Source organism: Grus americana, chromosome 1 (assembly GCF_028858705.1).
Source record: "Grus americana isolate bGruAme1 chromosome 1, bGruAme1.mat, whole genome shotgun sequence".
NCBI lineage: Eukaryota > Metazoa > Chordata > Aves > Gruiformes > Gruidae > Grus > Grus americana.
In genome coordinates, this window is record NC_072852.1 from 7,196,627 (window position 1) to 7,222,590 (window position 25,964).

At 42.2% G+C, this 25,964-nt stretch overlaps 1 protein-coding gene across 2 annotated transcripts; it reads left to right on the top strand.

Moving 5' to 3' along the window:
* Nucleotides 1-4,985: 4,985 nt before the first annotated feature.
* On the top strand, nucleotides 4,986-24,721 carry DHTKD1 (dehydrogenase E1 and transketolase domain containing 1). Of its 2 annotated transcripts, none has more exons than XM_054801304.1 (17): nucleotides 4,986-5,186; nucleotides 7,067-7,222; nucleotides 8,000-8,211; nucleotides 9,990-10,184; nucleotides 10,498-10,767; nucleotides 13,294-13,465; nucleotides 15,050-15,248; nucleotides 16,106-16,418; nucleotides 17,499-17,583; nucleotides 18,245-18,384; nucleotides 18,769-18,919; nucleotides 20,167-20,273; nucleotides 21,280-21,444; nucleotides 21,825-21,907; nucleotides 23,016-23,185; nucleotides 23,657-23,742; nucleotides 24,189-24,721. In XM_054801304.1, the coding sequence occupies exons 1-17, from the start codon at nucleotides 5,033-5,035 to the stop codon at nucleotides 24,288-24,290; spliced, it is 2,760 nt and encodes a 919-aa protein (XP_054657279.1). In that variant the 5' UTR covers nucleotides 4,986-5,032; the 3' UTR covers nucleotides 24,291-24,721. The 2 variants fall into 2 exon arrangements, with proteins under 2 accessions (XP_054657279.1, XP_054657282.1); XM_054801307.1 differs by having other exon boundaries at nucleotides 4,996-5,186; nucleotides 8,087-8,211.
* The last annotated feature ends 1,243 nt before the right edge of the window (nucleotides 24,722-25,964 follow it).

The following is a 25,964-nucleotide window of genomic DNA, read 5'->3' on the forward strand; positions in this document are numbered from 1 at the left end:
AACACTCGTGATCTGCACGTCTGGGCGTGATGTCGGCTGTTGGGCAACTCTAAAGTCGCCCAAGCTGGAAAAAGCTGGCACAATCCAGAATTTCAGAGTGTCAATCTGGTATTTATTTTACATGTGGGCTCCAGATTCTGACAAGCTTTTTCTTAGCTGTGGGAAAGCTAGACTTAGAATGAGCACACGAACGTTCAACCATGACAGCAGGCACAGGCCTGGATGCGTATAATGAGATTATTCAGCTGTTAAAGCCACCTTTTATTCAGAGGCAAGAGTCAGCCCAAATATAAGACTGTGTTTACTGATGCAGAGTTTTAGGTATCCTCTGCCAACTGGTACAGGACTAGACAAGTTCGGGTTTTTTTCCAGGAAAGAGCTCTCCCTGTTCTTTAACTTCATCGCTCATTTTGCAGACACATCTAAAAATCTCTGGAAAAGCTTGAAAGGACAAAGTCATGCTTGTTATTTACACAGATTGTTCAAGTGTTCACGTTACACAAAGATTTCATTTACTGGCCAAAATATCTTGAATTACCAGGTTGATTAAACTGATTCACTAGAATGGAAAAAATAATGCGCTAAATGTAGAAAACAAAGGGGTTAAATGGGGAGGGTAACTCCATGTTAGTGTTGGTGCTTTATTTTCCAAAGGCACCGATCCTGTAGCCTGTCAGTGGACACCTGAATTACTCTTTTGAGTCTGGTTTGAAAAGGCAGACTCAGCATTGTATTAGTTTAAGTATCAGTTTCAGTGGCATTACATCAAGAAATGTCGGCTTATTTTCTTTTGAAGCATATTGCTACCTTGTCTAATGAATAAAATGCACCACTGCTACAATTTTGAAAGGAAACAAAAGCTCCTTCTGTGTTTATATCACATTCCCACACAGCTGTGACTGCGTTGGAACCGTGTTTTGTAAAGACCGTGCAAATAAATCTTGTTTCACCTTTGATAGCTTGGAAACCTTTTCCCTATAAATTTCCTATTTCATTTGTGGCTACTTACATACTGATCAAGTTTTCCTACTAACTTATCAAAAAGAAAACCAGATAGATCTCATTTCCTGACTCTTAGCTGTAAAGCATGTCTTTCCATTTTTTTTTTTTTAAGCTCTTCTTCCCAACTTTTTCAATATGTTTCCTCAATTACTGGCACCAAACATGCACACAGTATTCAGAGAGGAATCACAGTTGTGCCAAATACTGGCCTAATGTAGAGTCTGTAGGTGTACTCAGTATTTCCTTGTAGCCAAATACAGAAAATTAACTTTTTTTGCCAAGTGAGATGATATTCACGTAACATTTTCAAACCCATCTGGTTTCTTCCCATGATTTTTAGATAGTCACTGTTTCCTGGAAAGGAGCTATATTTTAGTGCATATACGTTTTCAAGGTGTACAAGCTTGTGTCTCATCCTGTTCAAATAGACCACATTTGCTTATGTCAGTCCATCTTGACACTTGGATCCAAGATAACCTCTCTTCACCACACAGCTCCAGCTGACAAACTTTGTCAAGACTCACTTTGTGGGAAGCTTTTTCAGATTGATATAACTACTGAAGTGGCAAGGACTATAATCCCTTTAGAAATGCTCCCAGTTGCTGCTGATTTTTTATTTAAACTATTGCAAGTTTAGATGTGCTTAGTAGTCAGCCATATACTATTTGGTCTATAAAACCTTGATTTTGAAGCATTTCTAGTTTTCTTAGCCAGAACATCAGGTAGTACTGAATCAACCTCACACAGGAGTCTTCTCTAGAACAGGATCTCTGTGCCAGGAGGGTCCCCTTGCAGAGCCAGAGCATGTGCCCTTAGCAGCAGTGTTTCACTTTCTCATGAAAAGTTCATTTTAGATATGAACCAAAGTCAACAAAACCTTTTATTGACCTAGATATAGTTACAGCAAGGCTTTTGCCATGTGTAATCATGTCCTATGCAAGATGATTGTGCTGGCAAAAGTCTGCAAAGTACTCTAAATCTTTATTAACTGAATTTTGAATCGCAGAAAAAAAAACAAGTTGACAAGATATATATTCCATAAACCCATGCTTAGAATTTATTAAATCAGTAAGTGAACCTATATATACAAATATTCCATTACTTCTCCACATTGTGTGCCTGAACCATCTCATTTAGTCCTTTTAACTTTGTAAGATTTTTAATGTTCAAACCTATTCCTATCAATGCTAATTGGGAAATATTCAACTATCTGCTTTAAAGCAAAACCGCATTGATATCTATTTGACTGATATTTGCTTAAGAACTGTGGAAAAGTATTTCATCATCATGCACTCTGCCTGCAACATTTGTCTTTTTCCCCAAGCGCAGAATAGAAATATTTAACTATATCAACTTTTTCTGCCTTTTTACTGTCAACTCCACAAAATCATGTAATGTTGCAACATTATTTTCAAGGTTCCTTTGTTTTAATATACATTGAAAAAAATCAGTATTCAAAGCCACATTTCTACTGTGCTTTACTCTGTTGGCCACAGCTTTAAAGGTCATTCACTTTTATTTTTCTCCCAAATTGGCTGTTGTAAATCTGCATAAAACCACCCATACAGGCCTCAAGGAACACAAGTAGCCCCTCTCCAAGAACTGTGAATATCATTAAATCTGTGGTTTCAGAACTGATTCAGTTACAAAATCCAGTTCTACCTGTTCCAAAAGCATATCACCACAATTTGATTTGAAGGAAAAAATACTCTTTGATTTCCGTGTTGTGAAGGCTACAAAGTAGATTCCTGTGCATAACCAAGCCTGTGGAAAGGTAACTTGCTAGTACCCCTCCTGCCTCCCAGGCCTTCATTCACACAAAGTTCACAGAATCACAGAATGGTTGAGGTCAGAAGGGACCTCTGGAGGTCATCTGGTCCAGCCCTCCCTGCTCAACCAGGGCTACCTAGAGTCAGTTGTCCAGATGGCTTTTGAACATCTCCAAGGATGGAGACTCCATGTCCTGGTTTTGGCTGGGATAGAGTTAATTTTCTTCCTAGTAGTGGGTATAGTGCTGTGGTTTGGATTTAGCATGAGAATCATGTTGATAACACACTGATGTTTTGGTTGTTGCTAGGCAATGTTTATGCTAAGTCAAGGACTTTTCTGCTTCTCACCCCATTCCACCAGCAAGGAGGCTGGCAGTGCACAAGAAGCTGGGAGGGGACACAGCCAGGACAACTGACCAAAGGGATGTTCCATACCATATGATGTCCACCAAGTATATAACTTGGGGGAAGCTGGCCAGGACTTTAGACTGCAGTTCGGGAACTAGCTGGGCATCAGTGGTCTGTGCGTGGTGAGCAATTGTGCTGTGCCTTGCTTGTTTTGTATATTCTATTATTATCATCTTCATTTTTTGGTCATATTAAATAGTCTTTATCTCAAAACATGAGTTTTACCTTTTTTTTTTTTTTCTTTGATTCTCTCCGCCATCCTGCTGGGGGGGAGGGGGAGGAGTAAGCGAACAGCTCTGCAGTTGTTTCAGCTGCCAGCTCGGTTAAACCACAACACTCCACAACCTCCCTGGGTATCTTGTTTGAGCACTTGGTTACCTTCACAGTAAAAAGATGTTTCCTGATGTTCAGATGGAGCTTCCAGTGTTTCAGTTTGTGCCCACTGCCTCTGGTCCTGGCTCCATCCTCTTTGTACCCTCCTTTCAGTTGTTTACATGCATTGATAAGAACTCCCTGAGCCTGCTCTTCTGCAGGCTGAACAGTCACAGCTCTCTTCAGCCTTTCCTCGTAATTGAGGTGCTCCAGTCCCTTCATCATCTTCATGGCCCTTCATTGGATTCTGTCCCATATATCCATGTCTGTTTTGTACTGAGGAGCCCAGAAATGGACAGGTGCGGCCTCGCCAGTGCTGAGTACAGAAGACCTGCTGGCAATACTTTAATGCAGCCCAGGATACCATTTGTCTTCGTTGCTGCAGGGGTACAATTGCTGCCTCATGTTCAACTTGCTGTCCACCATGACTCCCAGGTCCTTTTCTGCTGAACAGCCTTCCGGCTGGGTGGTCCCCAACATGTACAGGTGCTTGGGCTGTCCCTCCCCAAGTGCAGGACTTTGCACTTCTCCTTGTTGAACTCCATGAGGTTCCCATCAGCCCATTTCTCCAGCTTGTTGAGGTCCCTCTGGATGGCAGCACAACCCTCTGGGGTATCAGCCACTCCTCCCAGCTGGTTGTCATCAGCTAACTTGCTGAGGGTACACTCTGCCCCATCATCTAGATCATTAATGAAGATGTTAGTCAGGACTGGACCCAGTACAGACCCCTGGGGTACACCACTAGTTACTGGCCTCCAACTAGACTTATGCCACTGATCACCACCCCTGGACATTCAACTGATTTTTAGTTCCCCTCACTGTCTGCTCATCCAGCCCACGCATCACTAGCTTGTGAGGATCTTATGGGAGACAGCGCCAAAGGCTCTACTGCAGTCCAGGTAGACAATATCCACTGCTGCCCCCTCATCTACCAGGCCAGTCACTTCATTGTAGAAGTTTATCAAGTTGATCAAGCATGGTGAAGCCATCTGACTACTCCTGATGAGTTTCTTGTGCTTCATGTGTTTGGAAATGGTTCGGAAGCACCTGGAAACTTTAGATGAAGCTTTTAGATTTTGTTGTAACTTTGTTTCTCTGTAACTCACGTCTTCTGTGGGTAGGTTTTCCAGAGGTGATGAGGTTACTGTGTCTTTTCCCAGCCTATCCACAATCCAGCACACCCTATAGACAAGATTATGCTTTGGGAGAGACTGTTAAATAGGAAATTTAGGCAGCCTTTCAATAGGAAATACCAGGATACTGGACTATACTTCTGAAGCCGCTGACAGGACTAAAGAAACACTCTGGGCATTCCGATTTAAAGGCTGTACACCCGGCCGGGCCCCTGACAGACCCCCCGCAGGCGCCGCCTCTCTCCTCCGGGAGCGGGCGGGAAGCGGCGGCCCCACCCAGCGCGGGGGCGGTGGCGGGGGCGGTGGCGGCGGCGGGGCCGGCGGTTGGCGGTCGGCAGCGCAGCGGCCATGGCGGCGGCGAGTGCTGTGCGCTCCGCGTTGTGGCGGGGCGTCTTGCGGCGCTGGTACCGTACCGAGCGGGGCGTCTACGGCTACAAGCCGCGGAAGGCGGCGAGCGGGCGATCGGCAGAACTGCGCGGCGCCGGGGCGAGCGGCAAAGCAGGTCGGACACTCCCCCCCCCCCACTCACTCACTCACTCACTCACTCTCCGGCCTCCGCTGGGCTGAGGGGAGGGCGGCGGGGGCTGCCCCGGAGGCGGGGGACCGCTCGTCCCGCCGCGGCGAAGGTGGGGGGCGGCTGGGTTCCCGCTCGGGCGCTGCTCGGCAGCCCCACGCTCGCCTCAGGGAGCCGGCGGCCCCGCGAGCGCTGAGGGGCCCAAAGTCCGAAGGCGTTGAAGCGTCGATCAGAGGCGCTTTATATTTTGTTCTCGTTGCCTTACTGAGTGCCGTCCGGAGCCACCGCATCTCCTCGGGGCTCATGGCGGACTTTCACTTGCCGAAAGGCCGAGCTTGCCCCCTCTCAGGGCCGAGTGCGGTGCAGATCCGCTCCGCACAGCCGTTGGCTCTGGTTCCCCGGCGAGCCTGCTGATACCTTGCCCAGCTCCACGGGCAGAAGCGACTGTGCGTGGCCGAAGTTACTTTGGTAAAATGTTCTTGTAGTGTTTTACTCCTCACAAAGGCACCTGTGCTATGCGCCTCTGATTTTTCTTTTTTATATTCTTATGCTTGAACTAGCTAAGTACAGATAACTGTGCTATAGCAATAACTGTGATGCTTTTAGCTCCATTTTATAGTGCAGAAAAATAATTCCAAGCTGAAAACTCTCTAGGGTAGAAGTGTCGTCCCTGCATTAAGACCTCAGGAGACTCCAGTAGGAATTGCCCATTGCTGAGAAACAGGAGTGAAACTAGTTTGTTAGCTCCTGGACACCAAGTCCCATCACTAAGTAGCCTCCTTGTTAAGCAAGGAAAGGGTTGATATATTTCTATGTTACATTTTTAAAAATTGCTTTTAAACGAGAATATTGTGGGAGATGTTAGGGTTATGTTCTTCTGTTGTGGAACTTGTTACAGAAAAGGACCCGTTTTGAACGGGCCAACTGTGTGAATGTAATAGTTGGAGCAGAGTGCCAGCAACGGAAATCTGGATGTCAGAGAAATTACTTTGTGAAAAGGTCTCAGAAATTGCATTGTTTTGGAAAATGAAAGCCTTCAGACCTGAACACTGTCAGCGCTGTGTCTTTATCAGGGTGAAAACACCCCCCCACACACATTATAAATGCATTATAAACTGGTTCATAGCATTAATTTGTAGCAGATTCTGCTTGCAATATATTTAATTGATTTACAATTTATTGACCTGGTCTGTGGTATGTGCTCGATGACAGTAATGTTGTGTGCATGACTTTTCAGCTGGTCAAGTTTTGCTTATGTCGATAATTTTTTTACCTTGATGTGAGATGCCTACAACAGTGTGTTGCTGGTGTTCGTTGAAAAACATGTTCACGTTTGAATTTTTAGTATGTCTGACTCAGCACGTGCACATGCTGTTGCCTTGTGGCTCCTGCAGACACAGAGATTGTTTCTTTTTTTGAAGTCATAGGACCTGAATTATTGTTAAGAACCTATTGTCCTGTCATTCCAGCAAGGAACAGGAAAGCATAAGTGATATGATAGAGTTAGCTGAGGAAATAAGACTTTGCACACTGGTAGTGTGCTGTTCTCTAGTTGGATGTACCTGTTGCAAAGAGATTCGAAGCAAAAAGAAGTAGCTTTGCATGTGTTTACAGGAGCCTAACTGTCAAGGGAGCAGAGGGGGAAATCTAGAGTGTGTTTGCTTGAAAACTGAATGAGTGAGCAGATTTAGAATTTTCATGATGGAGCTGTTGTGGGGTGATGAGGTGAAAACAACTGCTTAGAAAAACTATTGTTCCAGCCAGAACCTTGATGATTACCAGTGGACAGAATACTCCTGTGTTGGTGTTCTAAACAGATTAAATGTGAGCACACGTGTGATACTGTTCTGCTTGCTTTTTGATTTTAGTTGACCATGCTCTTGCTCGTTTAATAACTGCATACGCTGAACATGGCCACAAAGCAGCCAAAATAAACCCACTGTTTGCTGGCCAAGCTGTTATGAACATGGTACCCGAAATCCAAGAGTTGGCTGAAGTTCTTCAAGGGCCTCTCATTACTACAGGTAAGTCTGCAGCCTTATCATGGCAAATTCTCTTCATGGGTGATTTACTGAGAGGCTGTGGCCTCTGTGGAAGAGCCAAATATTGAGTGGCGGTTCAATCAGTAATGAACTGTTGGACGGAAAATTGTTAACTTCAGCCTAGTTATATGCCTGTTGCAGAAATCATCGTGTAATGAGTGGCTACCTTCTAGCATCTTTGGAAACCATGACAATTTTTACTTGTTCTTACAACTACTGAGGTTATACATTAATTTCTTGTGTTGCTGTAACGTTCTATGATTTAGCATAATACTTAACACTGTAGTGAAGCTACAGAGCACTGGGGCAGAAGTCAAGACTTGTTGTTTCTTGGATCTCGTAGACTCTAGCTGTAGCCTTGAACAAAGGAGAGTCTGTCTCTCTCTCTGCTTTGTTTTCTCCATCTGCCAAACAGGTGCTTATCTACTTGTGATGCAGCTGGAATTGGAGCTCATTTCTCTGAGCCACAAGACACCGAGTGCTATACTGAGTCACAAAAACAGTGACTCTGTGTAATTCATGGTAAACTCTTTCAGAAAGGTATTTTGAGCACCTTACAAATAAGCATGAGACCCTCATATTAATAACACTGAAGTGTGCTTATAAAAAATGTTCTTGAGTTTTGTCTTTAAATGGAGGAAAGGAAGATGACATTAATTTGTATGCTCAAAATGTTAATGTAATTGCAAGACAACAGTTTAGGTCTTAGTGCTTCCCCTTCCTCCCCCAAAGTGGCTAATAACATTTATTTCCCACCAGGGCTTCTAAACATGGGAAAAGAAGAAGCTTCCCTAGAGGATGTGTTGACTTACCTTGACCATATATACTGCGGGCATATTTCCATAGAAACAAGCCAGCTTCCAACTTTGGAGGAGAGAGAATGGTTTGCTAAAAGGTTTGAAGAGCTAAAACAAGAAGCCTTTACGCCTGAAGAGAAAAAGCACTTGTGCAAACTAATGTTGGAATCCCAGGTACCTTGTTCATTGTAGACTCACTAATAGAGTCGTGGAATCTGTCATGAGCCCTTTACTGCTCCAGACATTATTCATGCAGAAAAAGAAGAATTGCTATCCTGAAAAGCTTTGACAGTGCGCAAGAGGAAGTACAAAGTTTTGCCTGAAAAAGTGCAATACACAAATGCAAGAATCTCATTGGAGGTTTTTGCTGAATTTATTTAGCAGCCATTATTGAAACAAATAGCGATACTTTTTGGTTTGTATTGATTATTTTGGAAATAATTTCTAGGAAAATATTTCCAGCTAGTTCCAAACTCAAAAGGTTTTTAGAACTAATTAGAACATACATTGTGTGTAATTTGTATTCTTGCAAATAATGACCCTACAAACCCATGAGTAATCAGTCTTCAGAAGCGAGATTCTCTTAGGCAAATGATCTGACAGCTTATATTAAGTGTTACTGATGGGAACGCAAGGTTGTGTAGAGCTGTATGAAAATTTTGTGCTCTGGTGTAGCTGTTCTGTGTTTTCTTTTCACCCTCATGCTGATCTGTTTTACCAGCTTTAACGTATGATGTCTCTCAAGGTTTTGGGAGAACAAAACGTAGTTGAAGTGAGGTGTTAGCCACATAGCACTGGTAAATTTGCTGCTCTTCAGCAAAGGAACCTTTGTTGAATGCATTCTTTAAGGACATGAAAGATTTATGTACTTGCAAAATATATAAAGGAAATTTATTCCAATACTTCTGTACTGTGAAAAATTTTCTTTTTTTTTTCCCTTTCTCCCTGTGTTATCCAGAAGGATGGAAAGGTAGAAGAGCAGAATCTGTGAAGTTGTCCCTGTTTCCAGTTTTCCAAGTGGAAGGAGTTAAATGTAATATTTACCAATGACTAAACAGAAGTATATGGCACATTTCATATTTTTCTTGCCTCTTTGGCTGTTAAAGGAACTTGACAGTGACACAGGAGGGTGAAATCAGGACCCTGATAAATTCAGTATTGACTTCAGTATGACCAGAACTGTACGGAGAGTATAGAATTTGACGGGGGGGGAAGAAAGCCTCTATGTGTGATTAGTTTTGTATACATTATTCCTTGGAATTAAATGTTTCTTCAGTAGAAGGTGTTCAGCAGTTGGCTCACATCTTTTGCTGTGGCTCAGCCTTCCCTTTTCAGTTACAGAATTCGTTTATTTTCAGTCCTCTGTTGCAAAACACTACGGACACTTCAGTGCTTCCAAAACTTTTGTCACTTGTGAGAGCTGTCTAGGAGTAAACGAATGGAGTGAAGTGGGAGGAGTGAGAGGAAAATGAAGATCCGTTTATTTTCCTTCTCTCAAGGATTCTTTTACCTATGTACTGAGGACTGGGTCTAATAGTAATCAAAATGAAACACTGTGCTTCTCTACCACTTTGCATCTCAGGATAGTTAAAGTTTATACAGTAGAAGAACAGCATTCCTTAATTTCCACCTAAAATAGATAAACTGTGGAGGAATTTGTAAATTGCTCTGGTGTTATATTTCTTCGTGCATCTCCTTCCACGTTAGATCGAGAGAGTTTGGTCCTCAATCCAGCATTTTTCTGCTTAGGAGGAAATAAGAGCTGATTTCTAGTAGTCATCATAGCTTCTAGTCTTAGACTGTGTAGGTGGAGAATGAGCTGCGACTTTCAAGGGCTGTGCTTAGGTTTGTACGCTTAAAGGTACACACATATTGAAATTATATTTCAATTTCATAAACAAAAGACTGCTGCTTAAAATAGCCTAATACTGAAGTTCTCCTGTTTTTAATAGGAATTTGATCACTTCTTAGCCACAAAGTTTGCCACAGTGAAGCGATATGGTGGTGAAGGAGCAGAGAGTATGATGGGTTTCTTCCATGAGTTGTTCAAGATGTGCGCGTACAGTGGTGTGACAGATATCATTCTTGGAATGCCTCATCGCGGGAGACTTAATCTTCTCACGGGTTTACTTCAGCTTCCACCTGAGGTGAGAGATTTATAATCTCATTGGCAGTTGCTCTATGCCTGGTTTATTTGCAATAAAATCCCAAAATTTGTCATGTTGCAAATGCTGGAGCAATAAAAAAGTTAGCTGTGTGAGGGTATTTTCCCCTCCTGTCAGCACGTCAGCCAAATGTCTGCAGGAGATTGTTAAAATAACTCTAATGAAGGGGTTTATGTGCTGTTACCAGAAGCATCCTTGCAATTTCAGAAGTAGGAGAGCATACAGTTCTGCACGTTTTTCTTTCAATGTGTCAGTGAATTGCAAAGAGGATTTAACCAAATTTGTTTCCATGCAGCTCATGTTCCGTAAGATGCGTGGTTTGAGTGAGTTTCCAGAGAATTCAGCCGCCATTGGGGATGTTCTCTCCCACTTGACATCTTCTGTAGATCTCGACTTCGGTTCCCACAGGCCGGTGCATGTCACCTTGCTACCTAACCCCTCGCACTTAGAAGCAATCAATCCAGTGGCTGTGGGCAAGACACGAGGAAGGCAACAGACCCTGCTCGATGGAGATTACTCCCCAGACAGCTCCGCACAGCCTGGAGACAAAGTTATTTGCCTGCAGGTATTTTGCTTATGATTTGTAACTGATCTTTGTAAGACTGCCTGGACTAGCGTGTGAACAGAACTGGTGTATATAGAAATATCAAACAAAACGGAATTAATGTAGAATATCAAGAACTGGGATCCTTTTTATGGAGACAGAGGAGGGCAAGGAAGATTTCCAGGTGACATGTGATGATACTGGCGTTTGAACAATTCCACTTCTAACATTTCTGAAGAATTGATTCTGATACCTTCCCTTATTTAAATAATAGTCTGCATTGAGAGCCATGTGTGCCTGTCCTCACAGACCACTTTTGCATTTAAACCACCACTGTTAGCCTTCTTTTAAATTAAATGGGTTTGGAGAAGAGCTGTCAACAAGGTTGCAAAATATAAAGGAGGATTTAGAATTTTGTTGTTTTATCACGGTAGTGTTGAAGAGTCTGCTGGAATTGGTTTTTATTCCTTGAACTGTTCTTTATAGCTGTGGAGGCAGTCCTAAATAGTTCCTTGATAAATTTTCTTTTCTTGCATTGTATTCTACTTGGAAATACAAGTGAGTTGATCTCTTAAACATTTTTAAAACTGAGAGTAAAAATGAGTTGGGGCAGAACTGTTCTCCTGTGAAGTATAATAAACATGGATGAATTTACAGGTAGAAGTGAAAACGTATTTCAGTTAAATAAATGTTTTGCTTCCTTCTGGAAGGACGTGGATTCTGAGAAAAAGCACAAAGGAGAATATGAAATACTGAGAAAACTGGAGGCAAGTTAGGGTTCTTTTTTTTATTTAGAAAAAAAAGGCTCTGGGGCATGCAAGTGCAGGAAGACAAGTTTGTTACTCGATGCGTCTTCTCATCGTTCAGTGCAGTTATGTCAGTTAGTTTCATGAGATATTGCTTCTTGGATTCTGTCTCATAATGTTAGATCTTCACTGTGTAGTAATGAAACTACAATGACTCTTTAAACAAAGATTCTTCAGGATAAATGGACCCTCCCTATGCAAGAAAAAATTAACTTTGTTTGGTTTTTTGAAGGCGTAAGTGGTAGGGAGGGTTGCATAGTAGAGAAGAACAACATTTAATTCTGAACTAGCCACCTCCATGTTAGTAAACTGACTCAAAATATTCCCAAAAGAAAGAAAACGTTTCATGTAACGTGAACATCAGTACTCATGATTGTGTCTTTAAGAGGTCCAAGAGTTAGATTAAAAAAAAAAAAAAAAAAAAGGCAAATTTTTACAGTTGTGACTGTTAACTGCTCTCATTCAGCTAATTGAGAAGAGATGAAACCAGACACTTCCTCTTTCAGAATCTTGGTTTGGAAGTTTCTTTTCATAGAATCATAGAATGGTTTGGGTTGGAAGGGACCTTAAAGATCATCTAGTTCCAACCCCCCTGCCATGGGCAGGGACACCCTCCACTAGACCACGTTGCCCAAAGCCTCATCCAGCCTGGTCTTAAACAGCAGAAGAAACCAGAAGGGAAAAGTGAAACCCCAACACTTCAGGAACAAGTGTAGCATGGTAAGGGATAGAGTGGAGATGCTGTGTTGGCTCTCTCTTGCAGTAGTTAACTTTGGTTTTCTGTGATGCCTTTTAAAAAAGTCTCTGTGTTAGAACTATCTAAAACCCAGTGCTGCCGTTTCACTGGTTGATTACACCTCTACTCTTTTCCAGGTGTACTTGCACCTCCAAAAGTCTCTTAAGGCTTGAAACCATTATCCCATAACTAGAAAGTAGAACGGCCATCTGGTTTTAATAAGAAACTACATCAATCTACGTAGTGACTTAGATCTGCAAAGGACTGAATCTGCATTCTGAGGAAGCTGTGATCATATTCATCAATGGGGAACTCTCCCTAGTTTCAAAACATTGAAATGCTAGATGATACTCATTCTCGTATCTCTGGCCCTGGGTTGAATATCGCAGCAGTCTTCCCTCCCCTTCCAAACCCTCTTTTTATTTGCAACATTTATTTGCAATTTTGAAATGTAACTAAGAACCTAGGTTTTATTTCCTTCTGAAAGCTTTTATTTGCTTTTTAAGTGCTTCCATTCAGTTACTTTTCCATGTTTTTCCTGTTGTCTCTGTTTTTGTCCCTACTTGGTAAGGTGGGAGTAGGTTTAAGTCGGAGTTCACAGCATTTACCTTTCAGCAAAGCATGTAGCGAATGTTGTGGTGACTGGCTTTCTTTTGTTCTGAGGTCAGTGACTTGCCACTAACTGCTGCAGCTTTGCTATAGCCATGACACTTGCTGTCACCTGTACACTGGTGGGTCAATTTTAAGAGATTATAGGTCCGTTCCAGGTAGGGATTACATCAGGCTGTTACGTACAGATGTTGGCTGCTATCACCTTGTGTTAGTGATAAGACTCTCAAATCATGAAAACAGTAGTCTGAAAGGGGTTAAGAAGTGGATCCGGCTGAAACTGTATCTGTTCTACCTACTCAGTTTAAAGGGCCTTGCATAATGAGTTATGGTTTTGATTTTGCTGTTCCTCCAGTGTTTTCTAATGATATTTTTACATCTTCTTCCCTAATGTAGGTTCATGGCGATGCTGCTTTCTCTGGGCAAGGGATTGTTCCTGAAACACTGACCCTCTCTAATCTACCACATTTCAGAGTTGGTGGGAGCATCCATTTGATTGTTAATAACCAGCTGGGCTATACCACTCCTCCAGAGCGAGGAAGATCATCTCTCTACTGTAGTGATATTGGTATGTATAGTTGAATCAGAAGGAAGATTGCCTGTTGTGTCAGAAAAGATCCAGTGCGAATATATCCTGTGCTATGGGCTTTTTATAGTAAGTGCCTGTCAACACTAGAGGGTAAGATTAATATATCTCTATTTTCATGATAGAGTAGAAATTTAAATTGTTATTGATTATTACCTCCTACTAGCAAAAAAGCAAGTGCTAAAAATACACCCTCCCCATCTGCTTTACGGCAAAGACTAAATATCAAGGGAAAATCTTGTCGCATTTTTTATAGGATGTTATAAAATATTTGCAAGATTACTGTGAAGTCTTTATAACTCATTTAATTCCTGCCATGTCATTGACAGCTTTTAAAAATGTATTGTGGTGGAGCGTATAATAGATGTATCTTAAATATAGCTTGTTAAATTTAATCAAAATCATTCCAGTGTGTTTCTGAGCGAGATTTAGAAGTCAGATACCCCTTCATTTTTCTATTCTGTTTTTGTTATCAGGGGAGTTTGTTGAATTTTTAATTGAAAGATGAGGCTCATGCCATTTCTAAGTTTAAACTAGAAGTCTTTTGTTTCAGACTGGTCTGTCTTAGTGATAAACAGATATAGTATAATCAGCAAGATCAGAGACATAGTAGTTAGTTCCCTTGTGTATGTCTCCTATAGTTAAAAATATACTAATGTATGTTTTTAAGACTTAACATCAAGTGTTTGTGTTTCTCTTATGGTTTCATCAAACCAAACACATAGATTCATTAAATCTAATAAGGTAGATGTCATATGTTATTATTCCTTTTTCTCTGGGTGGTTTTATGTTGTGGTGGGGTTTTTGGTGTTGTGGTTTGTTTTTTTTTTTTAATTCTCCTCCATCCTTAGTTTTCCTTTCTTATCTGGTCAGTGAGGGAGGGGGTGTTACCCATTTGAGCTTCAGGATTTTGCTAGGGAGGGAAACTTGATGCGAGTCAGGAATAGCTGAAGTATCTTAATTTCCCAGAATTTGGGCAGATGAAGTACAAGAGGAGCACTCTGTTGCTGAGAAGATTTGTAGCCAAATTGTCATACAGGAGAGGGTGTAAAGATGTTTGAATTTTGCAGTGTTCTCTTTAATGAAGAGAACTTTCTGCCTGGAGGAGCAGTAGATAGAATGACTACTAACAAGGGAGAAGATTGTTTCTGGCCTGTATGAATTGACAGGAGTGATAGCTTAGGATAAGAAGGAAACAAAACTCCCATTTTTGTTTGAAAGAGAAGTGATCAAATAGTTCTCTCCCATTCCCTGCAGACTTTCATCCAGATTAATAAGATGCAGGAACTGTGTATAGAAAGTCCTCTGGGAATTTAGTGCTGGTAAAGAAGTTGTGCTCAAACTGTGACGAATACAACAGGTTGGGCTAATTGCACTTTCTCTGAGGGAAGACTCCTTATTCCAGCTCTCAAGCTCTCATCAGAAAGAGCGTGTTTTGTAGATTCGTTTTTGTTAAATAAACTTCACGTGAGTTGTCTGTAGTTTTCAGCAGAGTAGGTGTGTGTCCGCTTTCTTTGGGAGGGGTCGAGTGTGATTACTGTTGTTATGTTTTGAATCCCTGGGCAGGTAAAATTGTTGGAAGTGCAGTTATCCATGTGAATGGGGATGATCCTGAAGAAGTTGTCCGTGCCACACGACTGGCTGTCGAGTACCAACGCCAGTTCCGCCGGGATGTAATAGTAGACTTGCTGTGCTACAGACAGTGGGGCCACAATGAACTTGATGAGCCATTCTTCACCAACCCCAGCATGTACAAAATCATCAGGTAAGGGTAACACCACCTGATGGGGGAACCCAAAATGTACTCGTGTCTATACCAACCCAGTATTGTCTGTCATTCTACTCAAGGTCTCTGTGTAATGAAGATCCTTTGCCATACTGACACAGTCAGCAGCCCTTGACTAAGGTGTGAGTCTGATAATGATGTGTTAGTGAAGGTAACCATTGGTGTTGGTTCCTGAATATGCGGCTTGATGCCTCTTGGAGAAGAACCTTGCACATAGCCCTTGGATTTCAAATTCATGATGGCTAGTAATCAGAAAGCAATGTTGTCTTCTATGTGCCAGAGGGAAGTGTAGATAATGTGGGAGAATGGGCAGGAAGCCAGTATGACACTTGTCTCATCTTTGCCTAGACCTGCTGGTTCCAATGGGGACTCATTTTTAAGAGCATTTGAAGGTATTGGGATTCCATCCTTATCCCCGAAGAAAAATACACATAAAAATTTCCTGGCCAATGAATTCTGGTATTTTAGGTGAAGCAGTTATAGAATGGATGGCTTGATTTAATAGTAGAATCCTACTGTCAATTTGAAGAAAATATGTGTGATAGCACAGAATCAGTCTAACTGGGAGTTTTTTACTTGCTTTTACCTGTAACTGCCAACTGTAGGCACTTTTTTTCTAAAAAAAAAAAAGGACTGTAAAGCACATATCCAAGAGAATTGTTATCTCTCTGGAAATGCCAGGAAAGCAAACTTGATACAAACGAGTATAATGCACCAGGACATGATTTATTTTAGTTTTCCATGGTACCTGACAGTAGTAAGGTGGTATTTCCTTGTTCTGTGGTGACATTGTTTTCGGGCTTAATTTCTATGGGGTTTGATTCCCTCCCTGACAGATCCCGTAAGAGTATCCCTGACACTTATGTAGAACATCTAATAGCTGCTGGGCTCATGACTGAGGTTGAAGTATCCGAGATAAAGACGGCATACTATTCTAAACTGAATGATCACCTTGCCAACATGACTTTGTATAGTCCACCTCCTACCAACCTGCAGGCTCACTGGAAAGGCTTCGTCGAGCCTTCTGCTAAAATCACCACTTGGGACACAGGTATGCCTGTACCACTTCTGCAGTTTATTGGAGTCAAGTCTGTAGAGGTGCCTGAAGAGCTCCAGATGCACAGCCACCTTCTGAAGACCTATGCACAGGTCAGTAGAGCGTAATGATCCTTTTAGTCCCATTGCTCAAAAATATGACCTGTTACAGGAAAAACTCAAATGCAGCAAGGCTGCCAGTTAAAGGATGGCATAGTATTCGCTAAGGAAGACAGCTTGCTCTCCTCTTTGAGGCTGAGATTATGCCATTTTTCTTCCAGTTTTGAAGAAAGGCATGTCCTCTCCCCCAAATCTAACCATATACTTAATTTTGTTATTTTGACAATATTTCGTTGCAACAAAGAAAAGTACTTATAGAAAACACAGTTTAATATTCTTACAAATAACAGGCACTATTATGATAAATTACTATTATATGCTTTAAGATTATAATGAGTACTTTATGAGAGAATGAATCAAGAACTTGGTAATAGTGTACACAGTTTCTAAAGCCAGTAGTGAGTGTTTATGGGTTTTTTTTATATAAACGTAAGCAGACACATGTGGCCAAGTTTGACAGTCAGCTTTTGATAGCTCATAAGTTTGTGTGCAATAATTGTATTGGTTTGAGTTTGTGAACGTTTCCCTCTGAATGATGACCTGCGCAGGTGTCTGGTTGGCAGCCATAGAGAGGCCATGAGTTGAATATTTCAGAAGACTGATGTTCTTGTCTTCCCAGCCCAAGACAAGAACACCACAGCTGGAAACGATCATTTTTCTGCAGTTCTGCAGGCCAGAACAGGGGAGAAGTCTGGAGACTGAAATACTTATGCCTGGTATCTTTCATCACTGCTAACCAGACAAACCAAAAGTCTGTCAAGAGTATGTTCTGTGCTGTGCTAAGATTTTTAATATTTTCAGACTCAGATCTAATTTGTCGGTCCACAGTTTGTTGATGGGTAAGTGGACATGTGGATCACCCATGATTCTGTGGTCCTCAGGGCAACCTTCTTCAGGGTGTGCTGAAATAAGACTGTGAATTCCAAACCAACCTAAGCTGGCTGCCGGAATATAGCATTTCTCTCTATAGTGTTTTATTTTTTTCCTGGCTTCTAATATTGATCTGTGCTACCAAAAGAGCTAGAGATGGAAAAAGGCAAAATAGTAACTTTTCCTTGTTGTTTACTTGTTTAGTCAAGAGTTCAAAAAATGGAGGAAGGAAAAAAGCTGGACTGGGCAACAGCTGAAACTTTAGCATTTGGTTCTCTGCTAAGCCAAGGTAAGAGGCAGCTAGACAGCAGACGATAAAATGTTTTTGCTTTGATGACAATAAAGTATAACATTAGACTTCTGAGGTGTTTCTGAGTCTAATGATTGATATGATATATACATGTGGCAAGTTGCATTTGCATGGTACTAAGAGAAGGTAAATATGTATCCTGTATGTCACCAATATTTGTAGATTGAGTACTAAATGTCTTCAAAGAATTGTTGCTCACTTCCACTCCCCAAAAACATTCCTGCATAGAGCTAAGCACGAGTGGTGCAGCTGACATCAGTGGGGCCTCCCAAATACTTGTAGAGTGTGTTTCATGCTATTAATTCTTTTCCCTCCTCTCTAGCCTGAATTCATATCTCCATTTACATATGATACAGAATGCACATTTTTTGTAGTTTGCTTCAGTAAATTGAACTATTTATCACAAAATAGTTCTTGGCTGCAGAGAGGAGAAAAGAGAAATGTCTGAGCATCTCTGTGCTTGTGAGTTGGAGCTGCTGCTAGTTAAGAATTCCATCTCAGATTTGATGTTGCTGATGAGGGGAAATCCAAGAAGAGACTTAACAAAATAAGTTAATATTTTAGAAGTGGAGAGTTGTTGTCCTGCATGTTTTCTTTTTACATTACTTGCTCATCCAGTGTTTTCTTTCTTGCTTGCAAGGGTTTAATATCAGACTAAGTGGACAAGATGTTGGCAGAGGAACCTTTAGCCAACGACACGCGATGTTGGTTTGCCAAGAGACAGATGATACCTACATTCCTCTGAATCATATGTCCCCAGACCAGAAAGGTTTCCTAGAGGTAGGTTCTGCGGTTCACAAGACAACCTTTTTCAAGTTGTGCTGAAACAGAATGCGTATTTTAGAGCTGCTGAGACATATGTAGGTAGCTTGTATATTCTGACAAACCCCAGATACAGAGACATAAAACCTGTCAGGGCACCCCCATTCCTTGTTGTAACTCTCTTTACAAATTTGACAAGGGGTTTTGCTTTTCTGTGAGAGATCAGCTACTATTCTTTTTCCCATCTTCATTCAAAAGCAAAAAAAAGAGAGGTGAGTATCAATTGCCTTTAGGAGTGTGTGTCCTCAGCATGCCTAGCACTGATGTGCCTGGTTCCAAAGGTTCTTAACCCTGGGCTGTCTTCTTCGTCACCCACCCCTCCCAACAATTTCCTTTTGTTAGGTGAGTAACAGTCCCTTGTCTGAAGAAGCTGTGCTTGGTTTTGAATATGGAATGAGTATCGAGAGCCCTAAGTTACTGCCAATTTGGGAAGCTCAATTTGGAGACTTCTTTAATGGAGCTCAGATAATATTTGACACTTTCATCTCTGGAGGTGAGTGTACAAGGAGCTAATATATTTAAAAATGAATCATTTGTACTAAGCACATTTTTAGAAAATCCTTCATCTTTAAAGTAAAAGGGCAACATGTTGAGAAAAGAATTCTGTTTTCTCAAGAAGTCTTGTGAGCTTGCCTGTGTGGTCCTGACTTCTCTGCAGCTTTTCTCTGAAGACAGTCCATCTAAAATGACAGACACCCCATCCGTGGCCGAAGACAGTAATTCCAAAAGGACAGTTGATCATATTACCGGCCTTTCTTCCCTACCCTTCCCCATATATTTATTTTACTGTGTGTATATATATTTGATAGCTTTTTAGGCTGTACCTTTCCTTCTTGAGGCATCTGTAAAATGCCTGAAGCAATACAGAAGGAAAATAGTGATTATTTAAAACAAACAAAATTCCCACCACCACCTTACAACCAACCTCTCAGTTTGACTCTATCATGTTTTCTGAGTGCTCAGATACTGCAAAAAGACCTCTATGACCTGGAACATGCTGAGAAACTGCTAAGATGAATTTCTAGAGTGGAATTCCTTGCATGTAAGCATCTGGAGCTTTGGCATCTAGCCTCAGTTAGGCCTCTGTACTCCCTCTGTAATCATAAATGGAAATTCAGAGTCCCTGTTATCCCACCTATCCTCAACATCTATTTGAGGCTGGGATGAATTGCCTTCTGGGTTTAACTGTAATCCCTTGGATAGTGCAGGAGGTTTGATGGAGCCCAGCCAGAGGAACTAGTCTGTGGCTACCATTGCTGTCATAGCTAGGACTGGCTCACAGGATGCAGCCTGGGTCACACCTGCAGAGGACCAAATGGCCAAGGGTATGCAGAAAATAGGCAATGAATTATGGTTAGGGGTTTTCTTACTGAAGAGAGTTACCTTTGAGGACCTCTGTTAGTCAAGATGAAAATTCCGTTAAGAGGATTCTTGCATACTGCGGTGATGTTTTAGACTAAGTTTTAAAATCTTCATTGTGTCACATGCTCCACATGGAGGCTTGAGTCTTTGGAAGCCCAAAGTTACATGCTGATTTCAGAAACTTCAGATCATCTTATGTCTGCTGTTTAACTGTTGTGAATCTCTTGGCAAAATGCCAGCAGCGTGTTTCAGGCTTGTATTTAATGATGCGGAATCATTAGCTATTCTTTTTTCCTGAGTTTGTGCAAAATAATGTGTTTTGCGGCTCTATATTCTGTGGAAATCATTCTTTCCTTCCTCCTCGTTGTGTGTTTGTAGGTGAGGCCAAATGGCTTCTGCAGAGTGGGATAGTAATTCTCCTTCCCCATGGCTATGATGGTGCAGGCCCTGAGCACTCGTCCTGCCGGATGGAACGGTTCTTACAGGTACCCCGCCACACCTCTGATTCACATACTCCCCATCGCAGTGCTGGCAATCAGCTCTGGGAGTCTTGCAGGAAAACATCGCATTCCTGGTGTACCTGCTAGTGACATCAGGAGCTGGAGGCTTACCAGGATCATGATGAGATAGGAATGGGCTAGGCTGAAGGTGGAGGAAGAAGGGCTACTGTGATGAGAAGGTGCATGTCTACAAGTGGTGGGGAAACAGTTTTGGTTTAAATGCTGCTGTAACAGTTCTGGTTCAAGACTGATTGAACCTTGTATTAAATGCTTGCTGTTCCTGTTGCATCTCTGTCACCTGCCCAGGTGGGTGTGTGATAACGTGAAATTTTGTGTGTTGAATTGTGTTATTTGAGATTTGCATAGTGCTTGCAGAGGCCCCTGCCCTCTGCAGACAGCCCTACTGGGACGTGCTTCAGTCCTGCCTGCTGTCTTTTTTTTGATTGCTGCTCTTCAGCAACGTCACTGTACCACAGAATGACTCCAGTAGCAAGACAGAATTGCTGAATTGCAAATAGCAGACCTCTAATGAGCACTTCTTATAGAAAACATTTTGGGGATTGGCATCAGAAACAGCCAGCCACCCTCTTGAGCAAACCACTCACAGATCTGTCCACTAGGCACAGATGATACAAACAGAACACTGGGCGCTATTAAATATCAGTTAGTAAATGAAAGCCTTTTCCTCTGAGTAATGGCTTAAGGAGGGGTTTGCAGTATGTTTAGTATGCCACTCTGATGGGGAGGTCATGGCCTCCCCACTGTTAGAAAAACTGTCATGCCCTGGTTACAGTGTGCTAGAAGGAGACAGTTCAGATATAATCCTACCAGTTAAATACTAAAGCCATTTCTTCTCTGAAGTTGTTCTTCCTTGCAATCAATGTCTGAATTGGGATAGTGGTCTTCTATCTTTATGTGCCTGGATTTTCTCTTGCATATTTGGCTCGCTGCTTGCTTCTTGACAAGGTATTGCTCTGTTCCCTTTATATAGATGTGTGACAGCTCGGAAGAGGGAGTTGATGGGGACCAGGTGAACATGTCAATTGTGCATCCCACCACCCCAGCACAGTATTTCCATTTACTCCGGCGGCAAATGGTCCGAAACTTCAGGAAACCTCTGATTGTTGCCTCTCCCAAAGTGTTACTCAGGCTCCCTGTAAGATGAAAAACTTTCTTTTCCTTTTTCTTTTTTTTTTTCCTTCCTCTTCCATGTTCTCTTTCCCTTTCTCTTTGTTCTTCCTCTGTGTTCTCCTGTCTCTGTTTTGGGGTCAAATCAATGGGGTTTTGTCTGTTTGGGGCTGGATAGGTTGAGGATTAAAGCTGGAGGTGAGCTAGAAGTAGGGTTGATTCTAGGTCTGGCAGTGTTCTTGAGAATCTTATCCCACCTTTCATTGGTGGGAGTGGGAATGGGAATAGGAGGGAGAGGGAAGACTATCTTTTGAACTTACCGAAACCCTGTCTTGGTATCCTCTCCCCAACTCTGGCCTGAGGGAAAAGGCAGCACAATTTGGTAACTTCCAATTCTCCCCCACATAGGCTGCTGTATCAAGCTTTGAAGAAATGGCTCCAAGGACAACATTCAAGCCTGTCATTGGTGACTCCTCCGTAGATCCTAAAAGGTAGCTCTGCTTTCTTAGAGGGAAGTCCTGTCCCTTTCTCCTACCTAACAGCTCAAGTTTGAGGTGATATGAAAGAGGTGACTTTGGGGGAAAAATGCGGTTTTGTGGTGGGTGACTTAGTTTTACTTGTTTCTCTCCTTTTCTTCTGCTTACTTGTTGGTAGTTATCATACCTGTCTGCATGACTGCAAAGTGTTCAGGCGTTCAGGCCTGGCCCCCACAGGGAGGTTGTGACTGTAGTTACTGATCTGATGGGCACTGTTCTGCGCCATGCCCATGAGCTAACGGTTACTGGGAGCAGCTCTGACAGAGATGCAGAATTTTTGTTCTGCTGTTGTAACAGCTGAGCTGATAAAGTGAAGTTAGGGCAATAATAAACTCTGTGTGTGTATCTCTCTCCCTTCAGATATGATTTATAGAGAATCCTGTTCACAATTGGCAATTCTGGCCTTCATTTTTTTCTCCCCTAAGGCTCTTTTCTGGTCCTTGTCCCAGTAGTACCTGAGTCTGACAGCATCCCTGCTGTTTGCATCCTCACCCACAGTCAAAAGGCTGGAAGTATCTTAGCATCTTGGGTTTTTTAGGTGGGTTGGTGAGGCAGAAGGGGTGAGGTTTCTCTCCTTGCCTTTGCCCAGTAAGGTTAGGCAGCCAAGACCTCTCTGATTGCTGGAGGGTATTGTCTATCTCCAGCAGACAGCTCCTCTTGGGCGTGGGAGAAGATTGTCCTCTGGACGTTCTTCTCTCCCTCTCTGGTTTACTCTCTATGGAGAGCCCACAGATGACTAGCTTTGACTAGGTCTTTAATTTTTAGGTAGTTAAAGCTAAGAGAGTTGAATCCCATTGTAAGGTAACTTTCCCAGGATTACCAAAGAAGCAGGACCTCTGGGCTCTGGCATACTGTGCACAAAGGTTAGTTTGCAGCTGTTGGAGGGAAGTGGGAGGGAAGGGAAGGCAGAGAAGAGAAAAGATGGTCTGGGGTAGCAATTTAGCTTCATAAAGTTGTCTTTAAAGTTTGGCTAGTTGTTTTTTTGCTGAAAGCGTGAAACTGTTCTGCATAGTGTTTCTGTCAAACACTAAACTTGGAAACATTCCTATTTTTTTTTTTTTAGTGTCACCCAAGTGGTGCTCTGTTCTGGTAAGCATTACTATGCTTTGGTGAAGCAAAGAGAGACGCTAGGAGAGAAACAGCACAACACAGCTATTCTGAGACTTGAAGAACTGTGTCCTTTCCCCCTGGAAGCTCTGCAGCAAGAGTTGAGCAAATACAGCCGTGCAAAAGGTCAGCCAGGTTTTTACCTTTTTGTTTCTAGACTCTTGGAAGTAATGAACTAAATCTGTTGCCTGCCTTTTATGATGAAGACTTGTAGTGGCTTTTTCCTCTTTGCTCTTCCACTTCTGCTAAAAGAACTTGACTCTGCTATTGTTAGCTTCCATAAAGCACTACTAAAAATCAGAGTGAACTATTTGGGGCATTTTTGCATTGGTCTTTGCAGTCCAGTCCTTTAAATACCTTTTGAAAACGTTAGTAGGAAGGCAGAATATACCCACAGCGTACCATAATGGTGGACGTACTTTTGGTTTGACTTCAGCAAGCTGTGACCTGCAAGGGAATTCAATCTGGCAAGCTTTCATTTCAAAGGTAGTGCCAAGACAAAAAAGGCAGAGGTGCTACAAAAGAAAAAGCTGTTTTACTTGAGCTGCTGAAAAGATAAATCTGTGCATTTGTAATAGACCCTTATTCTTCCTGTAGTCTTCATCTGGAGTCAGGAAGAACCACAGAACATGGGTCCATGGTCCTTTGTGTCACCACGGTTTGAAAAGCAGCTGGGTGTTAAGGTAAGTTATCCCCATGGTGTTTTAGTCTTTAAAAATGAAGTTTGAAGTTCTTCTTGAACACAAAATTCTGTGACACTTAACACAAAAGACTCATCTTGATGCCTCAACCAAATCTGTGTTCTAATTTAAGCTACTTAGCTCTTTATAGTGGTGATGAGCAGGACTGGAACTTTCTTTCACCAGGGGTTCAGTCTAAATAGACAGGATCATGAAGGAGCCCAGGTAGGAAACAACATACTTGATGTGAGTAGGAGGAGAATCCAAAGCTGCTCTTTACTCGGGCAGATTGAGCGCTGTAATGTCCTTGGAGCCATGGTTATCCTGCATTACTTCCCGCTGGGACTGTCCAGTATCTGACAGTAGATACCACCATGGCAGCAGAGGCCCTCAAGATGGGATCCTATGCTTGTGCTTCATTAATCATTTCCTCCTGACTCAAATTTCAGCTCCGTCTTGTGAGTAGACCTCCTTTACCAGCCCCAGCAGTTGGCATTGGAACCCTACACCACCAGCAGCAGGAAGACATTCTTACCAACACATTTATCTAAGTTTTCAACGGATGGACTACTGCTGTCAACCATGTTTGGTGCCTCCTCCTATGAAGAACAAAAGCCAGACCCTTAAGACTCTTAGTTCTCCAAAATGGGAAAAAAGAATCGAACAAGTTCTGTAATGATGAAGCAATTTTTTCTTGTAGGAGGATACCTAAAGATGAGAGCTGATGCCTGTTACTCTAGATACTTCTTGTTCTCTTGTAGTATTTTATACAAAACATCTTTTTAAAGCTAAAAAAAAAAAAAAATCCAGTCCAAGGGGCAGATCTGTGAAGTGGCTATAAAATACCTTGTATCATGTTGCTTATCTGCACTTCACAGTTCCCTGGGACGGTGCCCGTGTGGAAACAATTTCTGTTTCCACAGAACTGTTAGTGCTGTTTGGTTGAATAAATGCTTCCTCATGCCTGGGAATGAGCCATTTCTATAGCAGAGTGGTGTGGATTTTCTCATGTCTTTTCCTATGGGCCAGGAATGAAATCTGTTGCAGCTGTTGGTGCTCTTCTCAGCACATGCATTGTTAAAGCAAGATTCCTGGGAGGACCTTGCAGAATGGCTCCTGAAGGCTTCAGGCACCACTGTTTCTCTTGCCTGGAGAAACTGCTTTCACATCAAGCTTACAGCATGGAAGGCATGCTGCAGGGATCATGCCATACTTAGAACCATATTTTGTAGAAGCCAAACTAGTTTCTGGAGGCTAGCCTGAAGACTGACACTACTTCCTACCTGGGAAATTCTTCTTAGTGTCCTCCTGGTTTGTTGTTTGGGTTTTTTTTTTTTTTTTTTAACCCAAGACTGTACTGTTAAATCACTCCGTTGCTTTAGTCTTCTGTGTTGACAACGAACATTTAACTTCTTACTAGTAAAGCCAAAGGGAAGTGCATTTAAGAAACTCTCTCTTTTCCAATCCCAGGCTGCTGTGCTGTTTCACCAGTTCTCAGGAACGTGGCCTGTTTTCGAGGGCTCACTTCTGTTTGGTTTCTTCCTTCAGTGGTCCTTAGTTCTCACATAAAATCTTGCTTGCACCGGAAGAAGGCCGAAGCTGTGACCAAGTAAGAGCAACAGAAAAGAGTCCAAAACTGTGGCAAGCTAAACAGAAAAGTGCAATAAGGCAGGCTGCAAATAGTTTGAGGGGCAATGTGCTGAAAGTTGTAATGGTGAGGCCTCTTTCAAGTACACCAGTAACTGGAGGGGTGAGAGGCAGGAGAATTAGGAGGTCAAAGAGACTTAGCAAAAAAAATCTTGGCTTTTCGAGGTTTTGTTTTTTTCATTGGAGGAGGTTCTCAGCTGGAGGCCTGCTGGGAGGTTCTGGAGCAAAAACTTCTTTGCGATGTAGGTATCACAGACTTTATCTTGAAAAAATGTGTTAATGAAACAGGTTATAGAAGAAATCAGTGAAAGGAAGAGCAGCAAATGACAAAACAGGAGGTAATCAGCCAGGTTTTCTGAAGGAGCTCAAACAGATACAGGTATTCAAGCCATTTGAAGAAGTTCCCAAAATACACCTTTGCTTCAGCAACAAGACGAGGTGAGCAGGAGGGGACAGTGACTAAAAGGAGTTCAGCTTTAGCCCTCACAACCAAGGAGTGACCTCAGGTGTTCCCCTTCTCCCTGCTTCTCCTGAGGACTCTGAGAGGGCTTCTCCTGAATCCCATCTTCTCCTTCCAT

Excerpts from the sequence above, each read along its gene's own strand:
- DHTKD1 (XM_054801304.1), top strand. The coding sequence starts at position 5,033 with ATGGCGGCGGCGAGTGCTGTGCGCTCCGCGTTGTGGCGGGGCGTCTTG. Across the intron at positions 8,212-9,989 it reads AACTAATGTTGGAATCCCAG|GAATTTGATCACTTCTTAGC; the intron begins GTACCTTGTTCA and ends TGTTTTTAATAG. Across the intron at positions 18,385-18,768 it reads ACCAGAAAGGTTTCCTAGAG|GTGAGTAACAGTCCCTTGTC; the intron begins GTAGGTTCTGCG and ends TCCTTTTGTTAG.